Source organism: Ptychodera flava, chromosome 19, assembly GCF_041260155.1.
Source record: "Ptychodera flava strain L36383 chromosome 19, AS_Pfla_20210202, whole genome shotgun sequence".
NCBI lineage: Eukaryota > Metazoa > Hemichordata > Enteropneusta > Ptychoderidae > Ptychodera > Ptychodera flava.
Genome location: NC_091946.1, coordinates 2,430,648 through 2,453,112, shown reverse-complemented (window position 1 = coordinate 2,453,112; position 22,465 = coordinate 2,430,648). Strand labels below are relative to the sequence as shown.

The window sequence follows — 22,465 nt, the reverse complement described above, 5'->3', positions numbered from 1 at the left end:
ATTATGTCATCCTATTTACAACTCACCAGCATGTGTTTACAGTTTATTACTGTCATCCTATTTACAACTCACCAGCATGGTTTACAGTTTATTACTGTCATCCTATTTACAACTCACCAGCACGTGTTTACAGTTTATTACTGTCATCCTATTTACAACTCATCAGCACGTGTTTTACAGTTTATTCTGTCATCCTATTTACAACTCACCAGCACGTGTTTACAGTTTATTACTGTCATCCTATTTACAACTCACCAGCATGTGTTTACAGTTTATTACTGTATTCATGTTTACAACTCACCAGCATGTGTTTACAGTTTATTATGTCATCCTATTTACAACTCATCAGCACGTGTTTACAGTTTATTATGTCATCCTATTTACAACTCACCAGCACGTGTTTACAGTTTATTACTGTATTCATGTTTACAACTCATCAGCACGTGTTTACAGTTTATTATGTCATCCTATTTACAACTCACCAGCATGTGTTTACAGTTTATTACTGTCATCCTATTTACAACTCACCAGCATGTGTTTACAGTTTATTATGTCATCCTATTTACAAGTCACCAGCACGTGTTTACAGTTTATTACTGTCATCCTATTTACAACTCATCAGCACGTGTTTACAGTTCATTATATCATCCTATTACAACTCACCAGCATGTGTTTACAGTTTATTACTGTCATCCTATTTACAACTCATCAGCACGTGTTTACAGTTTATTATGTCATCCTATTTACAACTCACCAGCATGTGTTTACAGTTTATTACTGTATTCATGTTTACAACTCACCAGCATGTGTTTACAGTTTATTACTGTCATCCTATTTACAACTCATCAGCACGGTTTACAGTTTATATGTCATCCTATTTACAACTCACCAGCATGTGTTTACAGTTTATTACTGTCATCCTATTTACAACTCACCAGCATGTGTTTACAGTTTATTACTGTCATCCTATTTACAACTCACCAGCATGTGTTTACAGTTTATTACTGTCATCCTATTTACAACTCACCAGCATGTGTTTACAGTTTATTACTGTCATCCTATTTACAACTCACCAGCATGTGTTTACAGTTTATTACTGTCATCCTATTTACAACTCACCAGCATGTGTTTACAGTTTATTACTGTCATCCTATTTACAACTCACCAGCACGTGTTACAGTTTATTACTGTCATCCTATTTACAACTCATCAGCACGTGTTTACAGTTTATTACTGTCATCCTATTTACAACTCACCAGCACGTGTTTACAGTTTATTACTGTCATCCTATTTACAACTCATCAGCACGTGTTTACAGTTTATTACTGTATTCATGTTTACAACTCACCAGCATGTGTTTACAGTTTATACTGTCATCCTATTTACAACTCATCAGCACGTGTTTACAGTTTATTACTGTATTCATGTTTACAACTCACCAGCATGTGTTTACAGTTTATTACTGTCATCCTATTTACAACTCACCAGCATGTGTTTACAGTTTATTACTGTCATCCTATTTACAACTCACCAGCTTGTGTTTACAGATTATTACTGTCATCCTATTTACAACTCACCAGCATGTGTTTACAGTTTATTACTGTATTCATGTTTACAACTCACCAGCATGTTTTTACAGTTTATTACTGTCATCCTATTTACAACTCATCAGCACGTGTTTACAGTTTATTATGTCATCCTATTTACAACTCACCAGCATGTGTTTACAGTTTATTACTGTCATCCTATTTACAACTCACCAGCACGTGTTTACAGTTTATTACTGTCATCCTATTTACAACTCATCAGCATGTGTTTACAGTTTATTATGTCATCCTATTTACAACTCACCAGCATGTGTTTACAGTTTATTACTGTCATCCTATTTACAACTCACCAGCATGTGTTTACAGTTTATTACTGTATTATGTTTACAACTCATCAGCACGTGTATACAGTTTATTACTGTCATCCTATTTACAACTCATCAGCACGTGTTTACAGTTTAATATGTCATCCGATTTACAACTCATCAGCACGTGTTTACAGTTTATCACTGTCATCCTATTTACAACTCATCAGCACGTGTTTACAGTTTATTATGTCATCCTATTTACAACTCACCAGCACGTGTTTACAGTTTATTACTGTCATCCTATTTACAAGTCACCAGCACGTGTTTACAGTTTATTTCTGTCATCCTATTTACAAGTCACCAGCACGTGTTTACAGTTTATTACTGTATTCATGTTTACAACTCACCAGCACGTGTTTACAGTTTATTACTGTCATCCTATTTACAACTCATCAGCACGTGTTTACAGTTTATTACTGTCATCCTATTACAACTCACCAGCACGTGTTTACAGTTTATTACTGTCATCCTATTTACAACTCATCAGCACGTGTTTACAGTTTATTACTGTATTCATGTTACAACTCACCAGCATGTGTTTACAGTTTATTACTGTCATCCTATTTACAACTCATCAGCACGTGTTTACAGTTTATTACTGTATTCATGTTTACAACTCACCAGCATGTGTTTATAGTTTATTACTGTCATCCTATTTACAACTCACCAGCATGTGTTTACAGTTTATTACTGTCATCCTATTACAACTCACCAGCATGTGTTTACAGTTTATTACTGTCATCCTATTTACAACTCACCAGCATGTGTTTACAGTTTATTACTGTCATCCTATTTACAACTCATCAGCACGTGTTTACAGTTATTATGTCATCCTATTTACAACTCACCAGCATGTGTTTACAGTTTATTACTGTCATCCTATTTACAACTCACCAGCATGTGTTTACAGTTTATTACTGTCATCCTATTTACAACTCACCAGCATGTGTTTACAGTTTATTATGTCATCCTATTTACAAGTCACCAGCACGTGTTTACAGTTTATTACTGTCATCCTATTTACAACTCATCAGCACGTGTTTACAGTTCATTATATCATCCTATTTACAACTCACCAGCATGTGTTTACAGTTTATTACTGTCATCCTATTTACAACTCATCAGCACGTGTTTACAGTTTATTATGTCATCCTATTTACAACTCACCAGCATGTGTTTACAGTTTATTACTGTATTCATGTTACAACTCACCAGCATGTGTTTACAGTTTATTACTGTCATCCTATTTACAACTCATCAGCACTGTGTTTACAGTTTATTATGTCATCCTATTTACAACTCACCAGCATGTGTTTACAGTTTATTACTGTCATCCTATTTACAACTCACCAGCATGTGTTTACAGTTTATTACTGTCATCCTATTTACAACTCACCAGCATGTGTTTACAGTTTATTACTGTCATCCTATTTACAACTCACCAGCATGTGTTTACAGTTTATTACTGTCATCCTATTTACAACTCACCAGCATGTGTTTACAGTTTATTACTGTCATCCTATTTACAACTCACCAGCATGTGTTTACAGTTTATTACTGTCATCCTATTTACAACTCACCAGCATGTGTTTACAGTTTATTACTGTCATCCTATTTACAACTCACAGCACGTGTTTACAGTTTATTACTGTCATCCTATTTACAACTCACCAGCACGTGTTTACAGTTTATTACTGTCATCCTATTTACAACTCATCAGCACGTGTTTACAGTTTATTACTGTATTCATGTTTACAACTCACCAGCATGTGTTTACGTTTATTACTGTCATCCTATTTACAACTCATCAGCACGTGTTTACAGTTTATTACTGTATCATGTTTACAACTCACCAGCATGTGTTTACAGTTTATTACTGTCATCCTATTTACAACTCACCAGCATGTGTTTACAGTTATTACTGTCATCCTATTTACAACTCACCAGCTTGTGTTTACAGTTTATTACTGTCATCCTATTTACAACTCACCAGCATTTGTTTACAGTTTGTTACTGTATTCATGTTCACAACTCACCAGCATGTGTTTACAGTTTATTACTGTCATCCTATTTACAACTCATCAGCACGTGTTTACAGTTTATATGTCATCCTATTTACAACTCACCAGCATGTGTTTACAGTTTATTACTGTCATCCTATTTACAACTCACCAGCACGTGTTTACAGTTTATTACTGTCATCCTATTTACAACTCACCAGCATGTGTTTACAGTTTATTACTGTCATCCTATTTACAACTCACCAGCATGTGTTTACAGTTTATTACTGTCATCCTATTTACAACTCACCAGCATGTGTTTACAGTTTGTTACTGTATTCATGTTTACAACTCATCAGCACGTGTATACAGTTTATTACTGTCATCCTATTTACAACTCATCAGCACGTGTTTACAGTTTAATATGTCATCCGATTTACAACTCATCAGCACGTGTTTACAGTTTATCACTGTCATCCTATTTACAACTCATCAGCACGTGTTTACAGTTTATTACTGTCATCCTATTTACAACTCACCAGCACGTGTTTACAGTTTATTACTGTCATCCTATTTACAAGTCACCAGCACGTGTTTACAGTTTATTACTGTCATCCTATTTACAACTCACCAGCACGTGTTTACAGTTTATTACTGTCATCCTATTTACAACTCACCAGCACGTGTTTACAGTTTATTACTGTCATCCTATTTACAACTCATCAGCACGTGTTTACAGTTTATTACTGTCATCCTATTTACAACTCACCAGCACGTGTTTACAGTTTATTACTGTCATCCTATTTACAACTCATCAGCACGTGTTTACAGTTTATTACTGTATTCATGTTTACAACTCACCAGCATGTGTTTACAGTTTATTACTGTCATCCTATTTACAACTCATCAGCACGTGTTTACAGTTTATTACTGTATTCATGTTTACAACTCACCAGCATGTGTTTATAGTTTATTACTGTCATCCTATTTACAACTCACCAGCATGTGTTTACAGTTTATTACTGTCATCCTATTTACAACTCACCAGCATGTGTTTACAGTTTATTACTGTCATCCTATTTACAACTCACCAGCATGTGTTTACAGTTTATTACTGTCATCCTATTTACAACTCATCAGCACGTGTTTACAGTTTATTATGTCATCCTATTTACAACTCACCAGCACGTGTTTACAGTTTATTACTGTCATCCTATTTACAACTCATCAGCACGTGTTTACAGTTTATTACTGTCATCCTATTTACAACTTATCAGCACGTGTTTACAGTTTATTACTGTATATCATGTTTACAACTAACCAGCATGTGTTACAGTTTATTACTGTCATCCTATTTACAACTCATCAGCACATGTTTACAGTTTATTACTGTATTCATGTTTACAACTCACCAGCACGTGTTTACAGTTTATTACTGTCATCCTATTTACAACTCACCAGCATGTGTTTACAGTTTATTACTGTCATCCTATTTACAACTCATCAGCACGTGTTTACAGTGTATTACTGTCATCCTATTACAACTCATCAGCACGTGTTTACAGTTTATTACTGTATTCATGTTTACAACTCACCAGCATGTGTTTACAGTTTATTACTGTCATCCTATTTACAACTCATCAGCACGTGTTTACAGTTTATTATGTCATCCTATTTACAACTCACCAGCATGTGTTTACAGTTTATTTTGTCATCCTATTTACAACTCACCAGCATGTGTTTACAGTTTATTACTGTCATCCTATTTACAACTCACCAGCATGTGTTTACAGTTTATTACTGTCATCCTATTTACAACTCACCAGCATGTGTTTACAGTTTATTACTGTCATCCTATTTACAAGTCACCAGCACGTGTTTACAGTTTATTACTGTCATCCTATTTACAATTCATCAGCACGTGTTTACAGTTTATTATGTCATCCTATTTACAACTCACCAGCATGTGTTTACAGTTTATTACTGTCATCCTATTTACAACTCATCAGCACGTGTTTACAGTTTATTATGTCATCCTATTTACAACTCACCAGCATGTGTTTACAGTTTATTACTGTCATCCTATTTACAACTCACCAGCATGTGTTTACAGTTTATTACTGTCATCCTATTTACAACTCACCAGCACGTGTTTACAGTTTATTACTGTCATCCTATTTACAACTCACCAGCATGTGTTTACAGTTTATTACTGTCATCCTATTTACAACTCACCAGCATGTGTTTACAGTTTATTACTGTCATCCTATTTACAACTCACCAGCATGTGTTTACAGTTTGTTACTGTATTCATGTTCACAACTCACCAGCATGTGTTTACAGTTTATTAAGTCATCCTATTTACAACTCATCAGCACGTGTTTACAGTTTATTATGTCATCCTATTTACAACTCACCAGCATGTGTTTACAGTTTATTACTGTATTCATGTTTACAACTCATCAGCACGTGTTTACAGTTATTATGTCATCCTATTTACAACTCACCAGCATGTGTTTACAGTTTATTACTGTCATCCTATTTACAACTCACCAGCATGTGTTTACAGTTTATTACTGTCATCCTATTTACAAGTCACCAGCATGTGTTTACAGTTTATTACTGTCATCCTATTTACAACTCATCAGCACGTGTTTACAGTTTATTATGTCATCCTATTTACAACTCACCAGCATGTGTTTACAGTTTATTACTGTCATCCTATTTACAACTCATCAGCACGTGTTTACAGTTTATTATGTCATCCTATTTACAACTCACCAGCATGTGTTTACAGTTATTACTGTCATCCTATTTACAACTCACCAGCAAGTGTTTACAGTTTATTACTGTCATCCTATTTACAACTCACCAGCACGTGTTTACAGTTTATTACTGTCATCCTATTTACAACTCATCAGCACGTGTTTACAGTTTATTACTGTCATCCTATTTACAACTCACCAGCACGTGTTTACAGTTTATTACTGTCATCCTATTTACAACTCATCAGCACGTGTTTACAGTTTATTACTGTATTCATGTTTACAACTCACCAGCATGTGTTTACAGTTTATTACTGTCATCCTATTTACAACTCATCAGCACGTGTTTACAGTTTATTACTGTATTCATGTTTACAACTCACCAGCATGTGTTTACAGTTTATTACTGTCATCCTATTTACAACTCACCAGCATGTGTTTACAGTTTATTACTGTCATCCTATTTACAACTCACCAGCATGTGTTTACAGTTTATTACTGTATTCATGTTTACAACTCACCAGCATGTGTTTACAGTTTATTACTGTCATCCTATTTACAACTCATCAGCACGTGTTTACAGTTTATTATGTCATCCTATTTACAACTCACCAGCATGTGTTTACAGTTTATTACTGTCATCCTATTTACAACTCATCAGCACGTGTTTACAGTTTATTACTGTCATCCTATTTACAACTCATCAGCATCAGTGTTCGCGGTGACCTTTTTCTCCTCGCGTACGGCATACGCATTAGTCCGCTAAAATTGCGTAATGGCTGGATTTGAGTGCGTAATTTCACTTCCGCACTCAATTGATGAAAAAACCGACAGCAAAATGCAATGTGCCGTTGAATAAACCTACAACTACATATTCGGGTTGTACGATGTAACATTCTTTTAATGAAAACAGTTTAGCGAACAACTTGAACAATGTTGAAACGTAACAGCGAAGGGTATACATGCAACCGTCACAACACATCGGGCAACCCAAAAGTTAGAGTTATGGCAGCTTATCCAGACGGTTTCTGGACGTTTCGGCACCAAGTCGTTTCGGCCCAAGACGTTTCGGCCTTCCAATTTCAGGCCCCAAGTCTGAGTCGTTTCGGCACCGCAACCCAAGACGTTTCGACACCGCTGAAGGCTACCTGTGGGAACTAGTGCTGGAGCGTAATGTTACAAATCAAAGTACTAAAAAGTATAGTGTCAACTAACATTCACGTACATGCTTAATCTTTGTGAGAACACGGGAAGAGACCGTAAGAAAAAACTTCATATCATTTTCAAATCTGTGACACAAGTTTATCGATATCAATAGTCGCCGACACGGAAAAAGTTTGAAAGCGGTGAGGAAACAGCACGGCAAAATTCACACAAAATGCACATAAAGTACTGGAACTTACTGGTCAGAACGCAAAGGTCACGCTTACGAATATGACGGATCAGTCAATTACTAAATAGTTTGAAAAAAAAATCGAAACACAGATGCCGAAACGTCTTTGGTTGCGGTGCCGAAGTGACTTTGGACTGGAAATTGAGAGGCCGAAACGACTTGGGCCGAAACGACTTGGTGCCTGAAAGACCAGTTACCATCCAGACACTTCTGCAGTGTTCAAAATTTATCGGGATTCCGACGAGCTCTACCAATGAATCATTTTTTCACGGACTCGTAGAGCAAAGTTGAAAGAAATTAAAACAGATTTGTCTGCTTCGACGCCATGCTGCATGTGTGCTTGATCAAAATTTGGGAACAGCGAGACGCGATGATCGTGCATGGTTGGCATTTATATAATTTGTCGCAACATTTCTGTCAATCACTCACTTTCAGAAACTATCGCTCGCCTGAAAATTAGCAACGTAATTCATAGGCACAGCTGACATGATAACGTGCCTAACGTGATAACGTGTGGACTACGATGTCGATTTTTCAGACAACGCCCAGAGAATTCGAAACTTTCCACACAAAATGAGTGATTGACAGAAATGTGTTGCAACAAATTTCGTCTGGTTGTCGCCTAAGCTCAGTCGTGGGGAGTGCTTTCGGTGTTATCCTTTGCGTATAGAAAACGCATAACGATGAAAAAATTGCGTAGAGAGTCAATTTCAATGCGTAAATACGCACGATTTTTGCGTAAACGCGAACTCTGAGTATGTGTTCACAGTTTATTATGTCATCCTATTTACAACTCACCAGCATGTGTTTACAGTTTATTACTGTATTCATGTTTACAACTCATCAGCACGTGTTTACAGTTTATTACTGTCATCCTATTTACAACTCACCAGCATGTGTTTACAGTTTATTACTGTATTCATGTTTACAACTCATCAGCACGTGTTTACAGTTTATTACTGTCATCCTATTTACAACTCATCAGCACGTGTTTACAGTTTAATATGTCATCCTATTTACAACTCATCAGCACGTGTTTACAGTTTATTACTGTCATCCTATTTACAACTCATCAGCACGTGTTTACAGTTTATTATGTCATCCTATTTACAACTCACCAGCACGTGTTTACAGTTTTATTACTGTCATCCTATTTACAAGTCACCAGCACGTGTTGTACAGTTTATTACTGTCATCCTATTTACAAGTCACCAGCACGTGTTTACAGTTTATTACTGTATTCATGTTTACAACTCACCAGCATGTGTTTACAGTTTATTATGTCATCCTATTTACAACTCATCAGCACATGTTTACAGTTTATTACTGTCATCCTATTTACAACTCATCAGCACATGTTTACAGTTTATTACTGTCATCCTATTTACAACTCATCAGCACGTGTTTACAGTTTATTACTGTCATCCTATTTACAACTCACCAGCATGTGTTTACAGTTTATTACTGTCATCCTATTTACAACTCACCAGCACGTGTTTACAGTTTGTTACTATATTCATGTTTACAACTCACCAGAATTTGTTTACAGTTTATTACTGTATTCATGGTTACAACTCACCAGAATGTGTTTATGATTTACAGCTCTCAACTAATTAGCATGTGTTTACAATTTACAATTTACAGCTGTCAACACATTGGAGGTCTGGAATTGCAATCATTTTCTTAATCAGTTGTTGTTGATTTTATTTGGGTACAAAACAAATACATGCAGAAAATAGCATGATCCACATTCTGAATGTGGGTCTGTCTCTTGTTTTTCATCTAATGAATGGAAGTTTGTCATGTGGTATCAAAACAATTAATACAGTAACAAAAATTTGAAAAATCACTCTCATAACAGACCATCTCTGTTTTGAGGCCAGCATACATAAGTTAGTGAATGTTATACTTGAAAAGTGTAATAAAATATCAACAAAGCATCGCATTGATCATTTCTGTATGATAGAAATGCCTTACCTGGGTATGTCCGCGGCATCACTGGTGCTACTGGGCTTTCCTTATCAAATGTAAAGTGGAAATCATTTGTTGTGTCACGTTGACCTGTTCTTGGGTCAAACACTTCTGCATGAACTCTAACCTGGAGAAAATTACCATCAGTATATGCTACCTGGAAAAAAGTATAAACAATGGCATCAATGCATTGTATTTTCCATGGCCAACTTTGATAGAGGCCTTCACTACCAGGGATCCATGCAATAGAATCAAACATGAAGGAATAATCAAGCATTGGGTATTTTGTCATAATTTGAGTGGTTCTTCACTGCAACAATCTTGTGAACTTGTAATACTGATCCGGGATTAAGTGATTTCTGAGAGATTTTTTACCAAACTCCCATTGCACTGAAAATAAATTTGTAAAAGTGTGCATGAATTCATGTCACGGAACCTGTGACACAAATTTCAAAGCACCTAGGCAAGTGGATCCACAGAGAGAATTTTTGAATGTAAACAACTAGAGCATTCACAAAAATACTTAACAACTAAATTCATGAATCATTGGAAAACATTTGGATGAGATCATCAACATCATCCACTAAGTTTGACATAGGTGAAGGTGTGTGGACAGCGAAGCTACACTGATACTTCTTCCTGCATGAACTGTATGCAATGTTTTCACAAAGTTACACATTTCCTAGGATAAATGGTTTGGGAATCCTGCTACATTTTGTGTTATCCCTGAATACAGCTGCGTAAATACATCATGGGGATCAAATTTTGTTTGTTTATTGACTGATACACATACCACAGTATGGTCTTCTTGAAGCTCATCTAGAATACACATGTACATTGAAGTGTATTTTCCATACCTGAGCTGACAGATACAGTAGAGATCCAACTGCCACTGGTTTACGGAATAAGATATCATCAACTGCTATAACATATGGACGGGATTTACTGAAATCAAGCAAGTGTGGAAGCTATTTAACTTTTTGCTGTGAACGCTATTGTAATCTTACCATACTACATACATGCGCAGTGGCCCAAGCCAGTTCAAATAATGAAACTGACTACTTACCGATGTACATATGCAGTGGCCCATGCCAGTTCAAATAATGAAACTGACTACTTACCAATGTACATATGCAGTGGCCCATGCTAGTTCAAATAATGAAACTGACTACTTACCAATATACATATGCAGTGGCCCATGCCAGGTCAAATAATGAAACTGACTACTTACCAATATACATATGCAGTGGCCCATGCCAGGTCAAATAATGAAACTGACTACTTACCAATGTACATATGCAGTGGCCCATGCCAGTTCAAATAATGAAACTGACTACTTACCAATGTACATATGCAGTGGCCCATGCCAGGTCAAATAATGAAACTGACTACTTACCAATGTACATATGCAGTGGCCCATGCCAGTTCAAATAATGAAACTGACTACTTACCAATGTACATATGCAGTGGCCCATGCTAGTTCAAATAATGACACTGACTACTTACCGATGTACATATGCAGTGGCCCATGCTAGTTCAAATAATGAAACTGACTACTTACCAATATACATATGCAGTGGCCCATGCCAGGTCAAATAATGAAACTGACTACTTACCAATGTACATATGCAGTGGCCCATGCTAGTTCAAATAATGAAACTGACTACTTACCAATGTACATATGCAGTGGCCCAAGCCAGTTCAAATAATGACACTGACTACTTACCAATGTACATATGCAGTGGCCCATGCTAGTTCAAATAATGACACTGACTACTTACCAATATACATATGCAGTGGCCCATGCCAGTTCAAATAATGAAACTGACTACTTACCAATGTACATATGCAGTGGCCCATGCTAGTTCAAATAATGACACTGACTACTTACCAATATACATATGCAGTGGCCCAAGCCAGTTCAAATATGACACTGACTACTTACCAATATACATATGCAGTGGCCCATGCCAGTTCAAATAATGAAACTGACTACTTACCAATGTACATATGCAGTGGCCCATGCTAGTTCAAATAATGACACTGACTACTTACCAATATACATATGCAGTGGCCCAAGCCAGTTCAAATAATGACACTGACTACTTACCAATGTACATATGCAGTGGCCCATGCAAGTTCAAATGCTTGTCTCATGAGAAAACCACCAAACACTTTGTTGTATAAATTTCTCTCCTGAAACAAGATACCAAAGGTATTGTCCATTATGTCAAACATGATTTATCTTTGGTCACATTTTTCAGAAAACTGACCATGATTATAGGTTTTCAAATTGGTTTAAAAACAATGAAAGCTCAATCAACTGTAACTTTGATATGTTTTGCACTTTTTTGTTTTGTCTCTACAATAAAGTTTCATTTTCTTTTCAATTCAAATCAATTCCAAATGGCAAACATTCAACTTGTCAATACATATACATGTACAAATATATGTATGTTAAAGGGAAACCTAAGTCTAGCGACATTGACCGTTTATCCCTTCCAAAATCACCCTTGAATAAAATGCAGCTCAACTTTGCAACATAATTGCACGCGCTGACGACTACGGAGCGACGAAAAGAGAAGTTGAAGTAGACGACATTTATGGAAATGAGCTTGGAATCCCATGGGCGCGAAAGGGCTCATGGGAGAAGCGTGCGTGACGTCATCGGCGATACAGACGATTGCAGCTTGCAGCTGGAGGAGTACCGTGAACAGTTCAGCGCGTTCGTAAGACGACTCTGGAGAGTTCGGACAGCGATATTTCTGACATTGAGTATTACTTTTCCCCGACTGAAATCAAACCATACTAATTTGAACCAAGATATATAATAATGGGAAAGCATTTCCACACATCGTTCATAATGCCGCGGAGGGAGTCACTGTGCTTGTACTGACCCCGAACTGGATTGGAGACACTGAGTGACCCTGCGATCCTTCAGCGCTACGTTTCTAAAACAGAGTTTTCTTTATCAGTCGCTTAAAATTAATTTTTGGTTCGTGAATGATACGTAAGTCGAGCTTGGCCAGATCTTTAAGGTTGCGAAATCTTCGATATATATATCGGAAAATATTTATTGGCAATTTGACAAATGTATAGTGTCGTCTTTTTTTTTCGAAGTTGGTGTCGAACTCAGTTCTACAAAGTGATGAAATCTCCGATATAATGGATATTTGCCCGCTATTAAAAACAAAAGTATCGTCTATATTGTTGTAAAGAATGTATTTCATACAAGACCAGCCAAACTCTCGATGATGTCCGATATTTCCTCTGTTCAAGTCCCGATCGCCAAGTAAAAATGTATTACATGTAAAGAATGTAATTCGTGCAAGGCGCTCCCCAACTCACGGTGATATCCGATCGGCCCTCTCGACGAAGTTCCGATTGTAGTGTATGAAAGTTTGTGTGGAAATTTAATGAAAAAAATCCTGTACATGTAAAAAATGTATTTCGTGCATGAATAATTCTAATAATGTAAAACATACAGTATTCTTGACTACCGGCCATGGATGCTATGAACTAAGAGTCGGACAGAGGTGGTCGGGTGGTCAGAACTGTTAGGCACGTGGTGAAATCTCCGATATACATAGGATATTTACCCACATTTTGACAAAGTATCGTCTAGTATCAGAGTTAATGTCCAAAGTCGCCGATATTTATCGGATAAATATCCGTGATTACGCAGACCCAGCGTGCCGACACCACACAGTGCACGTAAATCTAGTATCGTCTGGTATCGATATCGATATTAGCCAAGGAGTCCCGGCGCAATTGATATTTATTGGGTAAATATAATATCGGCGATTTCTCAGACCCGGCGTGCCGATCGAGACACATCATTCTCGACCGCGGGCCATCCGGGTACTTGCGGATTCTTACGTCATTTTTGCGTCATAGCGCCGTTTGAAGTTCGAATTTTTCAACCACCATAGAAATATTCAAAGTTTCAATATACATAAATGACATAACTTTTAGTTCTGCTTTTTCCACACAATTTCTGTATCATTCGCTATTCTGTATCGTCTGATCTCTCATTCACCTCGCTCGTATGTGTTTCACCTACTGACGTCACTCCGCGGTCGAGAATAGGCAAGAAGTCATTCTAGTATCTTGTTGTAATATCAATATTACCAGGTATAGTCACGAAATTGCCTATATTTATCGGGTATATAAGGGCGATTTCGCAGATCCGGGCTGTCGAGATGAGAGACGCTTTGTGTAGTTTCGTCTTCGGATTTTAGAGTCCCGAAATCGCCAATATTAACATTTATCTGGTTAAAACCGGCGATAGTAGGCTGACTCAGCATGTCAAGATACGAACCGCATTGTGTAGTATCGTCTTGTATCGGTATCAGAGTCCCGAAATCCCTTATAAAACAATCATCCTGAAAGAAGTAGAACATAACTTTGTATCTTTTGAGATTTTAAAACTCGCCCGACTTTCTTTAGTCACTGTCTTCGAAAAAGCAGTTCTGTTGGACGACGATAAAAGCTGACTCCGTTTGTTCTTCCTTGAGTGATTTTTGCACTCAACTGAACAACAGTTAATCATTTTTATGCTACTGAGCATTAAAGAGTCGTAACGTGCAGAACTGCACTCCTGCAGTCATAGACTCCAATGCTTTGGTAAGCGGTCACACACGTTCGTGTATCACCGATGACGTCACGCTCGCTTCTCCCATGAGCCTTTTCGCGCCCATGGGATTCCGAGCTCATTTCCATAAATGTCGTCTACTTCAATGTCTCTTTTCGTCGCTCCGTAGTCGTCGGCGCGTGCAATTATGTTGCAAATTTGAGCTGCATTTTATTCAAGGGTGATTTTGGAAGGGATAAACGGTCAATGTCGCTGGACTTAGGTTTCCCTTTAAGTCTCATGTTATTGGTGACAACTAAGTTTTAGTGCAAAGAAGAATACATTTGTCACCCATGACACTGCATAGAGTACACAATTCATGATGTTTGTGGAATGAATAATTTGTATTTAGACATACATCAAGATGAAGGAGAACATATACTTGTTTTCAACATTAGAAATGAAACTATAACTAATAATTACAGTCTTCCCTCTGAAGTTCTATTTTATTCACAATGTATTCTGTGTGTGTGTAAATTACTATGAATAGCATACAAAAAATTGCAGGTATGTAGGAGTATCTCAAACCATACACTCCGAGTTCCAAAACCGAGTCAGACTTGCAAGTCCGAGTACTCGGACTTGCATACTCCGAGTAAAACTGCTTACTCGGACTTGTATACTCCGAGTACATGGCCTACTCGGAGTTGAATACGCCGAGTAATACGTGTTCCTATAAATGCATATTTTGCCATGCCGGACAAGAAACGATCTGTCGAAAACAGGTATTTTATTACTCACAGAGTTTACGGCTAGCGCGGATCGATATGTCGAAAATCTGCTCTTTTGAAAAAAAGAATTTCATTTTCACGATGTCTTGTAATCTGTTGCGCAATGTACATGTTTAACCATGGTCTGGACCACAGTCCCTCCACAAGGAGGGACTGTGATTTTACCCTCAGAATAAAGCTGCTGTCATGGCCGGCAGCGAACTTTTTTGAAAGATGACTTAGACGTATCATTTACAGTAAAAGCAATAAACTTCAGGCAAGTCCAGCCAGTTACTCAGTTCGATATGGAGGTAGTAGCACAGGTTATCGTAAAGTTGCTTGGATAGTCGTTCGGAGGCGGGCGGCCGCAGGTCGCCGTTTACTTGGAAAAAGTCTTTTTTTCCAAGTAAACGGCGACCTGCGGCCGCCCGCCTCCGAACGACTATCCAAGCAACTTTACGATAACCTGTGGGTAGTAGCATGCTCAGTTCGATATCGCACAGTCCATTAGCGAAATCAAAGCATGACATCACAGGTCAAGTCAGGTTATTATTTACGACCAAGTGGTCACTCGCACTCTGTTCACACCATGCATGAGCGCACTGTGTTCATTTTATTTTGAAAAATTATTAGTTTAATTGTTTTAGCAAGACATAAATATGCCTACAATGCTTGGGCAAGTCTATCATGGCCTCGCCACGCAAGCAACCCAAGGCCATGACGTCACAGGTCGACAGGTTATTCGATAATGGCGTCCGTATTCTAATAACTCGCCGTAATGCATCGGGGTGATCGTGAAACTTTGTTCACTTGTTGTGCCCACAGGTGTCCGGAGTTGCCGGGTGTACATGCATAAAGAGAATGGGAAGGTTTGACACGATTTTGCCCGCCGGACCGTGAATCCAAACAAATAAGGAGTTTAGAGTCAAATAAAAGGTCTACGCCGATAGCAAAATACCTCTTGCCTTTAACGCTCAAGTTTCAAGTGGGCAAACTAGCATTTAGTCTCAATATTGGCCCAAAACTCTCTGGTAACCCCGTTCATCAGGCTGTTACGTACGGCAGCCATTTTAATAACCAGATTCTTTCCCATAGTGCAGTGCGGGTCATTAGCATTCGACATGAACCCGTGACCCCGCAACCGCTAAATTTAAATCCACTATCAAACGGGCTACAAGTATTGGTGCACACAACGTCTAGCTTTGCGTTTTGCACAAACTCAAGTCATGGGAAAGTTTACCATTGTTACGTTTATTTTGATCGTGCAAAGGTCACGAGTTCATCACTTATGCGCGCTGAAACATGGGTAATTTGTCCCATTCAAAATGGCTGACGTACGTAACAGCCTGAGGATGTACGTAACCAGGAATTTTGGGCCAAAAGAGAGACTAAATAACGATTAACACGTCTCAGGGTTGGACATTAAACGTCAAAGGTATTTATCTGTCGGAGGAAGGTAGTTTTTTGACTGCATGCGTTGATATACGTGGATTTTTATTGTCTACAGGATTCCGGCGGGCAAAATCGTGTCAAACCTTCCCTTTTCTCTCTACATGTATGCATGTACACTGGCAACTCCGGACACCTGTGGTTGTGCCCAATTCAAGTCATGCATCGAATCAGGATCTGATCCGGTGATGAAACGAAAAGACAAGACAAACTCATGATTTGCGTGACGGTAGCTGTGTTATATTTTGGGCTCTAACACAAACGGTCGCCCAAATACAACACTTGACAACGACAATGACTCGAGCGTGTTGTACAAGATACAGAGATCAGACAGATCGCGTTAGATCTCTGTTACAACTCGCGTTTGTAATAACTCTTTCTCTGAGCGACTGGAAGTTCATGTACTGGATACGCTGTTTGCAAATTTTTATCGCAAGATCGAATATTTCCTGTGTTTTTCTAGCATTGTTTTTCTATAAGCAAGTGTAACTCGGCGTATTCAACTCCGAGTAGGTCATGTACTCGGTGTATACCAGTCCGAGTAGGCCATGTACTCGGAGTATACAAGTCCGAGTAAGCAGTTTTACTCGGAGTATGCAAGTCCGAGTACTCGGACTTGTAAGTCCGACTCGGATTTGGAACTCGGAGTATGCTGTTGAAGGCACTCTTACAAAAAATTGAGCTACTTTTTCACTGATGGTCAATACTAAGCTGGTTATCACTGGCTATGTTCAAATACATTCTGAATGCAATGTATCATTTGTGACATGGCATGTAATAATCATGTGACACTGACATATTTGAATGTTTTCAAGTTGAAATAGGAATCAGGAAGGTGGAATCCTCTTTCTCCCAAGTTGTATTTATTTCTATGATTTGTCTATGGAGTCTTGTAGAAAGAGTTAAAAGATGATGAGGGCAATAAATTTAAGATTGATGAATTGTATTTGAGATATCACCCACCTCAGGATGACATATAATCATGTTTTTCAACTTTGTTTCTTCCATCCACACTGCGCCATCTGGTTTTACTCTGGCTTTAAATGTAACTGACCTACAATATACGTACAAAAACATTTCATTTCAGAACAATCCATCAAAAGGTGGCTCTAATGCTGTGTTCATACTGCAGAGTTTATGTTGCTTCTGAGTCAGCCATGGTTTTAAGTCTACTAGCAAATCCAATGTTGTCAAAGCCTAGGGGCCGACATGCTATGTCAGCCCTGAGGCTGCCTAATTTATGTCGGATTTGAGGGGTGGGTGTGGAGCGGACATAAAATTTGTGACCATGCATAAGTTGTGTGTGCAAACATTTTATGTTGGCTCTGGGCCCAGTTGATGCCCTAACACTTGGGCTAGGTGAGGCGTTTGCTGTAAGCCTAGCTATGTCATCTTGTGAATCATGGCAGCCTGAGGAAAGAATTAATCACACCATGAAATAAGAATGCTCATTTCTGATTGATAGCATTCAGTAATGGTGCATTTGCAATCATTGCTTACACTAAAAGTTTGCATTCTTGATAGCGAAAGTTGGTTTATACAGTCTTGGGATCAGACTTACTATGGCTAGTTTCCAAATAAAACAACTCTAAAATACCATCTACCTCATGTAAGTCTATCTGAATGGGTATATTGGTTCGTCTCCAGCATTAAAAACATGAGAAGAACAACAAAAGGATGAACATGCAGGCTTCTGATACATACATCACCCATTTTGACTGTTACATTATTGGGTTTAAAGATGGTTACATTATTGGGTTTTAAAGATGGATAAGTGATTAAGAGTTGGAAGATTCAAAGTCTTTCCAAATTGTTTCCAATTTTATCACAATATTGTGTAAGGCATGGGCTGAAGCCTGGCTCACATCACTCATGGCAGTCGACACAGAAAGCAGATTTCTTTGTGTATCATCCTCTAAAGAATAACTGTTTATAGACATGCAGGTACATGTATTTGAATTGCATGTAACCTTGCATCGTTTCTCTTTAATTCTCTTAAAAATAACAGTGTGTATCTTTCACTTCATGCCACAAAAAGAGTTCTAATAAATCTGAACGCAAGAAGAACGACTTGAAGAAACACTGTCAAACAAGACTTTCTTTACTCACGTTGGATCAAGTGTTTCTAGAAACAATTGATGTATAAGTTTAGTTTCTTCACTGTTTGGAGGCGTCTTCAATAATGATTCAGCAGATTCTTGCATTCTTCTTTGTTTGCTATCTTCTCCCTGTTTAAACAGCTTTCTTTCTTCCTCAGTCTCCGCCTCAAGGGGACATACAAATGCTTTCCTTCACCAAAAACAAAGTAGAAATTTATTATCAGAACATTATTTTTTTTAATGATATTCTTATAAAAGTAAAATAACTGTTCAAGAGATCTCCACTCCTTCACTAAACCTACTAGTTTTGAGTTCAAACAATATGATAGGAAGAAAACCACTGGTGTCAGCTTAGAAATCTATCCACATGCCCACACACTGAAGTAAGTCTGTGTTTGTGCTATACTTTAAAGAGGCACTCCCACTTTGTAACATTTTTAAAACACATTTTTTTAATGCCAACGGTCGATATTTGACTTGGCGACTGCGCGCGGATCGCGAGATATCGATAAAAACATGTCATTTCCCGAGCGTATTTTTCACATCCCGAAGTTTACGATCGTTCTAATTTTGACTCGAAATCCCCCGAAGGTTTGTTGTTGTGCTGATTGACGACATTCTAGGGAGTCTACAATAAGTTCGAACGACGCAATTAATTTACTTTCCACTGCAAAGACTTTATATACAGCATTATGCCTTTACCTCGGGTAAGTTTTTAAAACTTCTCCTTAGTTTTGTCGTTTTCATTATTCTAAATCGGTTGTATTATATTTTTAACCAATACCACATAAACATCAGTTTTTACATGTCAAATATTAACCGCTTCCTATGACTACATTTTGTCGTCTGCCACACAGTACGCCGCGTGCGTGGTATGCGCGCGTGGCATGCGTCTATGCATATCACGCGGCGGTTGCTATGTATCAACCGCACGTAACTGTGCTAGTCACCTTTGCCAATTCTGGTGGAATCAGCAAAAATTGTTTTTCGTTTATACGCCAAGTCAGTAAGACTCAGCTTTCTCCCACAGGCCATGATCGATCACCAACGCCAGAGGTAATGTGGCGTACAGCAGCGTCAGCATAGACTCGTACTCCATAACTTAGTTGACAATGGCCCCAGTGCCGAACGTTCGATGTTCAGAAGCTGAATTTAGGTGGGCCACCGGAAATCAAACTTTTACTTTTTGAAGACATGTTTTTATCGATATCTCGCGATCCGCACGCAGTCATCTCGTCAAATATCGACCGTTGGCATTAAAAAAATGTGCTTTAAAAATGTTACCAAGTGTGAGTGCCACTTTAAAAGTTTCAAAAGTACTCCTAAGGGACCGTTCAGTTTTTTTAGGGGGGGGGCAGGGCAAAACCCAGGGGGGTCATCGTAATTTTGGAATCCGCAAAGGGGCAGGGGGGGGTCATCGCTTTTTCACTGGTAGGAAAGGGGGGGGTCACCACATTTTCAAAACAAATACCAACAACAAAGTTCACTTTATGCCATGGCCATGATCGACCCTCTTTACGGCGGGCCGCCTTCGGCGGCCCAATACAATAAATATACTTTATGTATTACCCATGACCCTCTTAACGGGCAGACGCCTTTGGCGGCCCACTCAAATTAGGTTTACTTCATGCAATGGCCATGATTGACCCTCTTTACCGGCGGGCCGCCTCCGGCGGCCCACTACAATAAATTGACTTTATGTAATACCCCATTACCATCTTAACGCCTTCAGTGGCCCTGTCCAATAAAGTTTACTTTATGCAATGGCCATGATCGACCCTCTTTACCGGCGGGCCACCTTTGGTGGCCCACTAGAATAAAGTTGACTTTACGTAATGGCCCATGACCCTCTTAACCTGAGGGCTGCCTTTGGCGAACACTCCAATAAAGTTTACTTTATACAATGTCCATGGACATAAGTTGTCTATGGAAATGAAGTTAAAAATTGCCTTACAGTCATCCTAATTAACAGACGTTTGCGTGGATGTGGCTGAGAAGTTTGTGCACTGTGTTATGTAGGTCATTTCCCCCACACTCATCATGACCTGAGTTCAATTAGTCTAGAACATTCTCAAGGTCACTGCCCTTGATGACCTCACAACCTTGAATTCAATTAGTCATGTTTGGAATGTTCTGGAAAGTTGATTAGTTGTGTAAGGGAGATAATTTTAGAACAGTAATTAGCATGTCAATAAAAGTTCTAGATTGTTCTTATATGCCTTTATAAAAGGGACGCGCACAGCTTCCAGTCAGACTTTTGGGATCGTGTCTCTTGTGTGTTACTAAACTCCAGCAGTAGTCATTCTCAAGACTTTTCAAGACCTTCACTGTCAACGCTGGATTTATACTGTGGACTTTGTGCAGCTTCAAGCCTGCAAGCCAAAGGACTGTTCATTCATCCGACTGACTGTTACAACTCTGAGACTGGAGCTTTGCCGTCCCAGCTGAGATAAGTAGTCTGTACACTTTTAACGCTTGTACTCTATCCCTGACTTAGCAATTAGTTTTTTTTCGTAATAAATTTTGTTTAAACGTTAACTGCTGAGTTCACCCTTTTGTTCGTTTTCTCTGCACGTAACAAATTGGGGGCTGTCCGGGAGACGAACATTTGAGCCGTTTGACAACATTTTGCCAGCCTTTTTAAAACTACTGTATACTGTGAACTCAGCGAAATTTAATCATGGCGGAATTTAAACCAGAGGAAATGGATGACCTTGATCAGGACAGATTTGATTCCCTCAGAAAAGACGACCTCATAACACTGGCCAATTTCCTTAAAGTAGAAGTCAAAAGATCTATGCGCAAGAGGGAAATACAGTACCGTATTGCCAAACATCTAGTTGATTTAGGCCAATTTGAGGAATCCACCCTGAAAGATTATGAGCCCGAGTCTACCTCTGAACTCAGAAAATTAGAATTAGAAATGCAGACAAATTTGGAGATCAAGAAACTAGAATTACAAATAGAAAAAGAAAAAATACAAATGCAGTTAGAAATGGAAGAAAGACAGAGAGAGAAAGATAGGCAGGAAAGATTAGAAATGAAACGTTTAGAGCTCGGACAGTCAGGAAAATCCTTCCCTTCAACACGGTTTTGACATCACTAAGCATTTCAGGTTAGTCCCCCCTTTCCAAGAAAAGGATGTTGATAAATGTTTCCTTCATTTTGAGAAAATTGCTCAGAGTCTGAATTGGCCTAAGGAGTCCTGGTCTATGCTTTTGCAGAGTGCTTTGGTGGGTAAAGCCAGAGAAATTTACATTCAATTGTCAGTAGAGCAGGCTTCAGATTATGATTCTGTGAAGGAATTAATTCTCAAGGGCTATGAGTTGGTGCCTGAAGCTTACCGTCAGAAATTTAGGGATTGTGAGAAGGTGAAGGATCAAACTTATGTTGAATTTGCTCGAACAAAAGAACAACTGTTTGATCGTTGGTGTTCTTCGGAAAAGGTCAGTCAGAATTATGACAAATTACGACAGCTTGTTTTGATTGAGGAATTAAAAGGTGCATCCGGAGTGACATCAAGACATTTA

The 22,465-nt window shown here is 38.4% G+C and overlaps 1 protein-coding gene across 1 annotated transcript in view; it reads right to left on the bottom strand.

Annotated features, from left to right (window-relative positions):
- LOC139118370 (acyl-coenzyme A thioesterase 9, mitochondrial-like) overlaps positions 1 to 22,465 on the bottom strand; it is a 68,068-nt gene that overhangs the window by 13,142 nt on the left and 32,461 nt on the right. Inside the window, 5 exon segments of the mRNA XM_070681665.1 lie at positions 10,051 to 10,201; positions 10,902 to 10,989; positions 12,155 to 12,240; positions 17,800 to 17,890; positions 18,946 to 19,125. Of these exon segments, the coding sequence (XP_070537766.1) occupies positions 10,051 to 10,201; positions 10,902 to 10,989; positions 12,155 to 12,240; positions 17,800 to 17,890; positions 18,946 to 19,125 (596 nt within the window).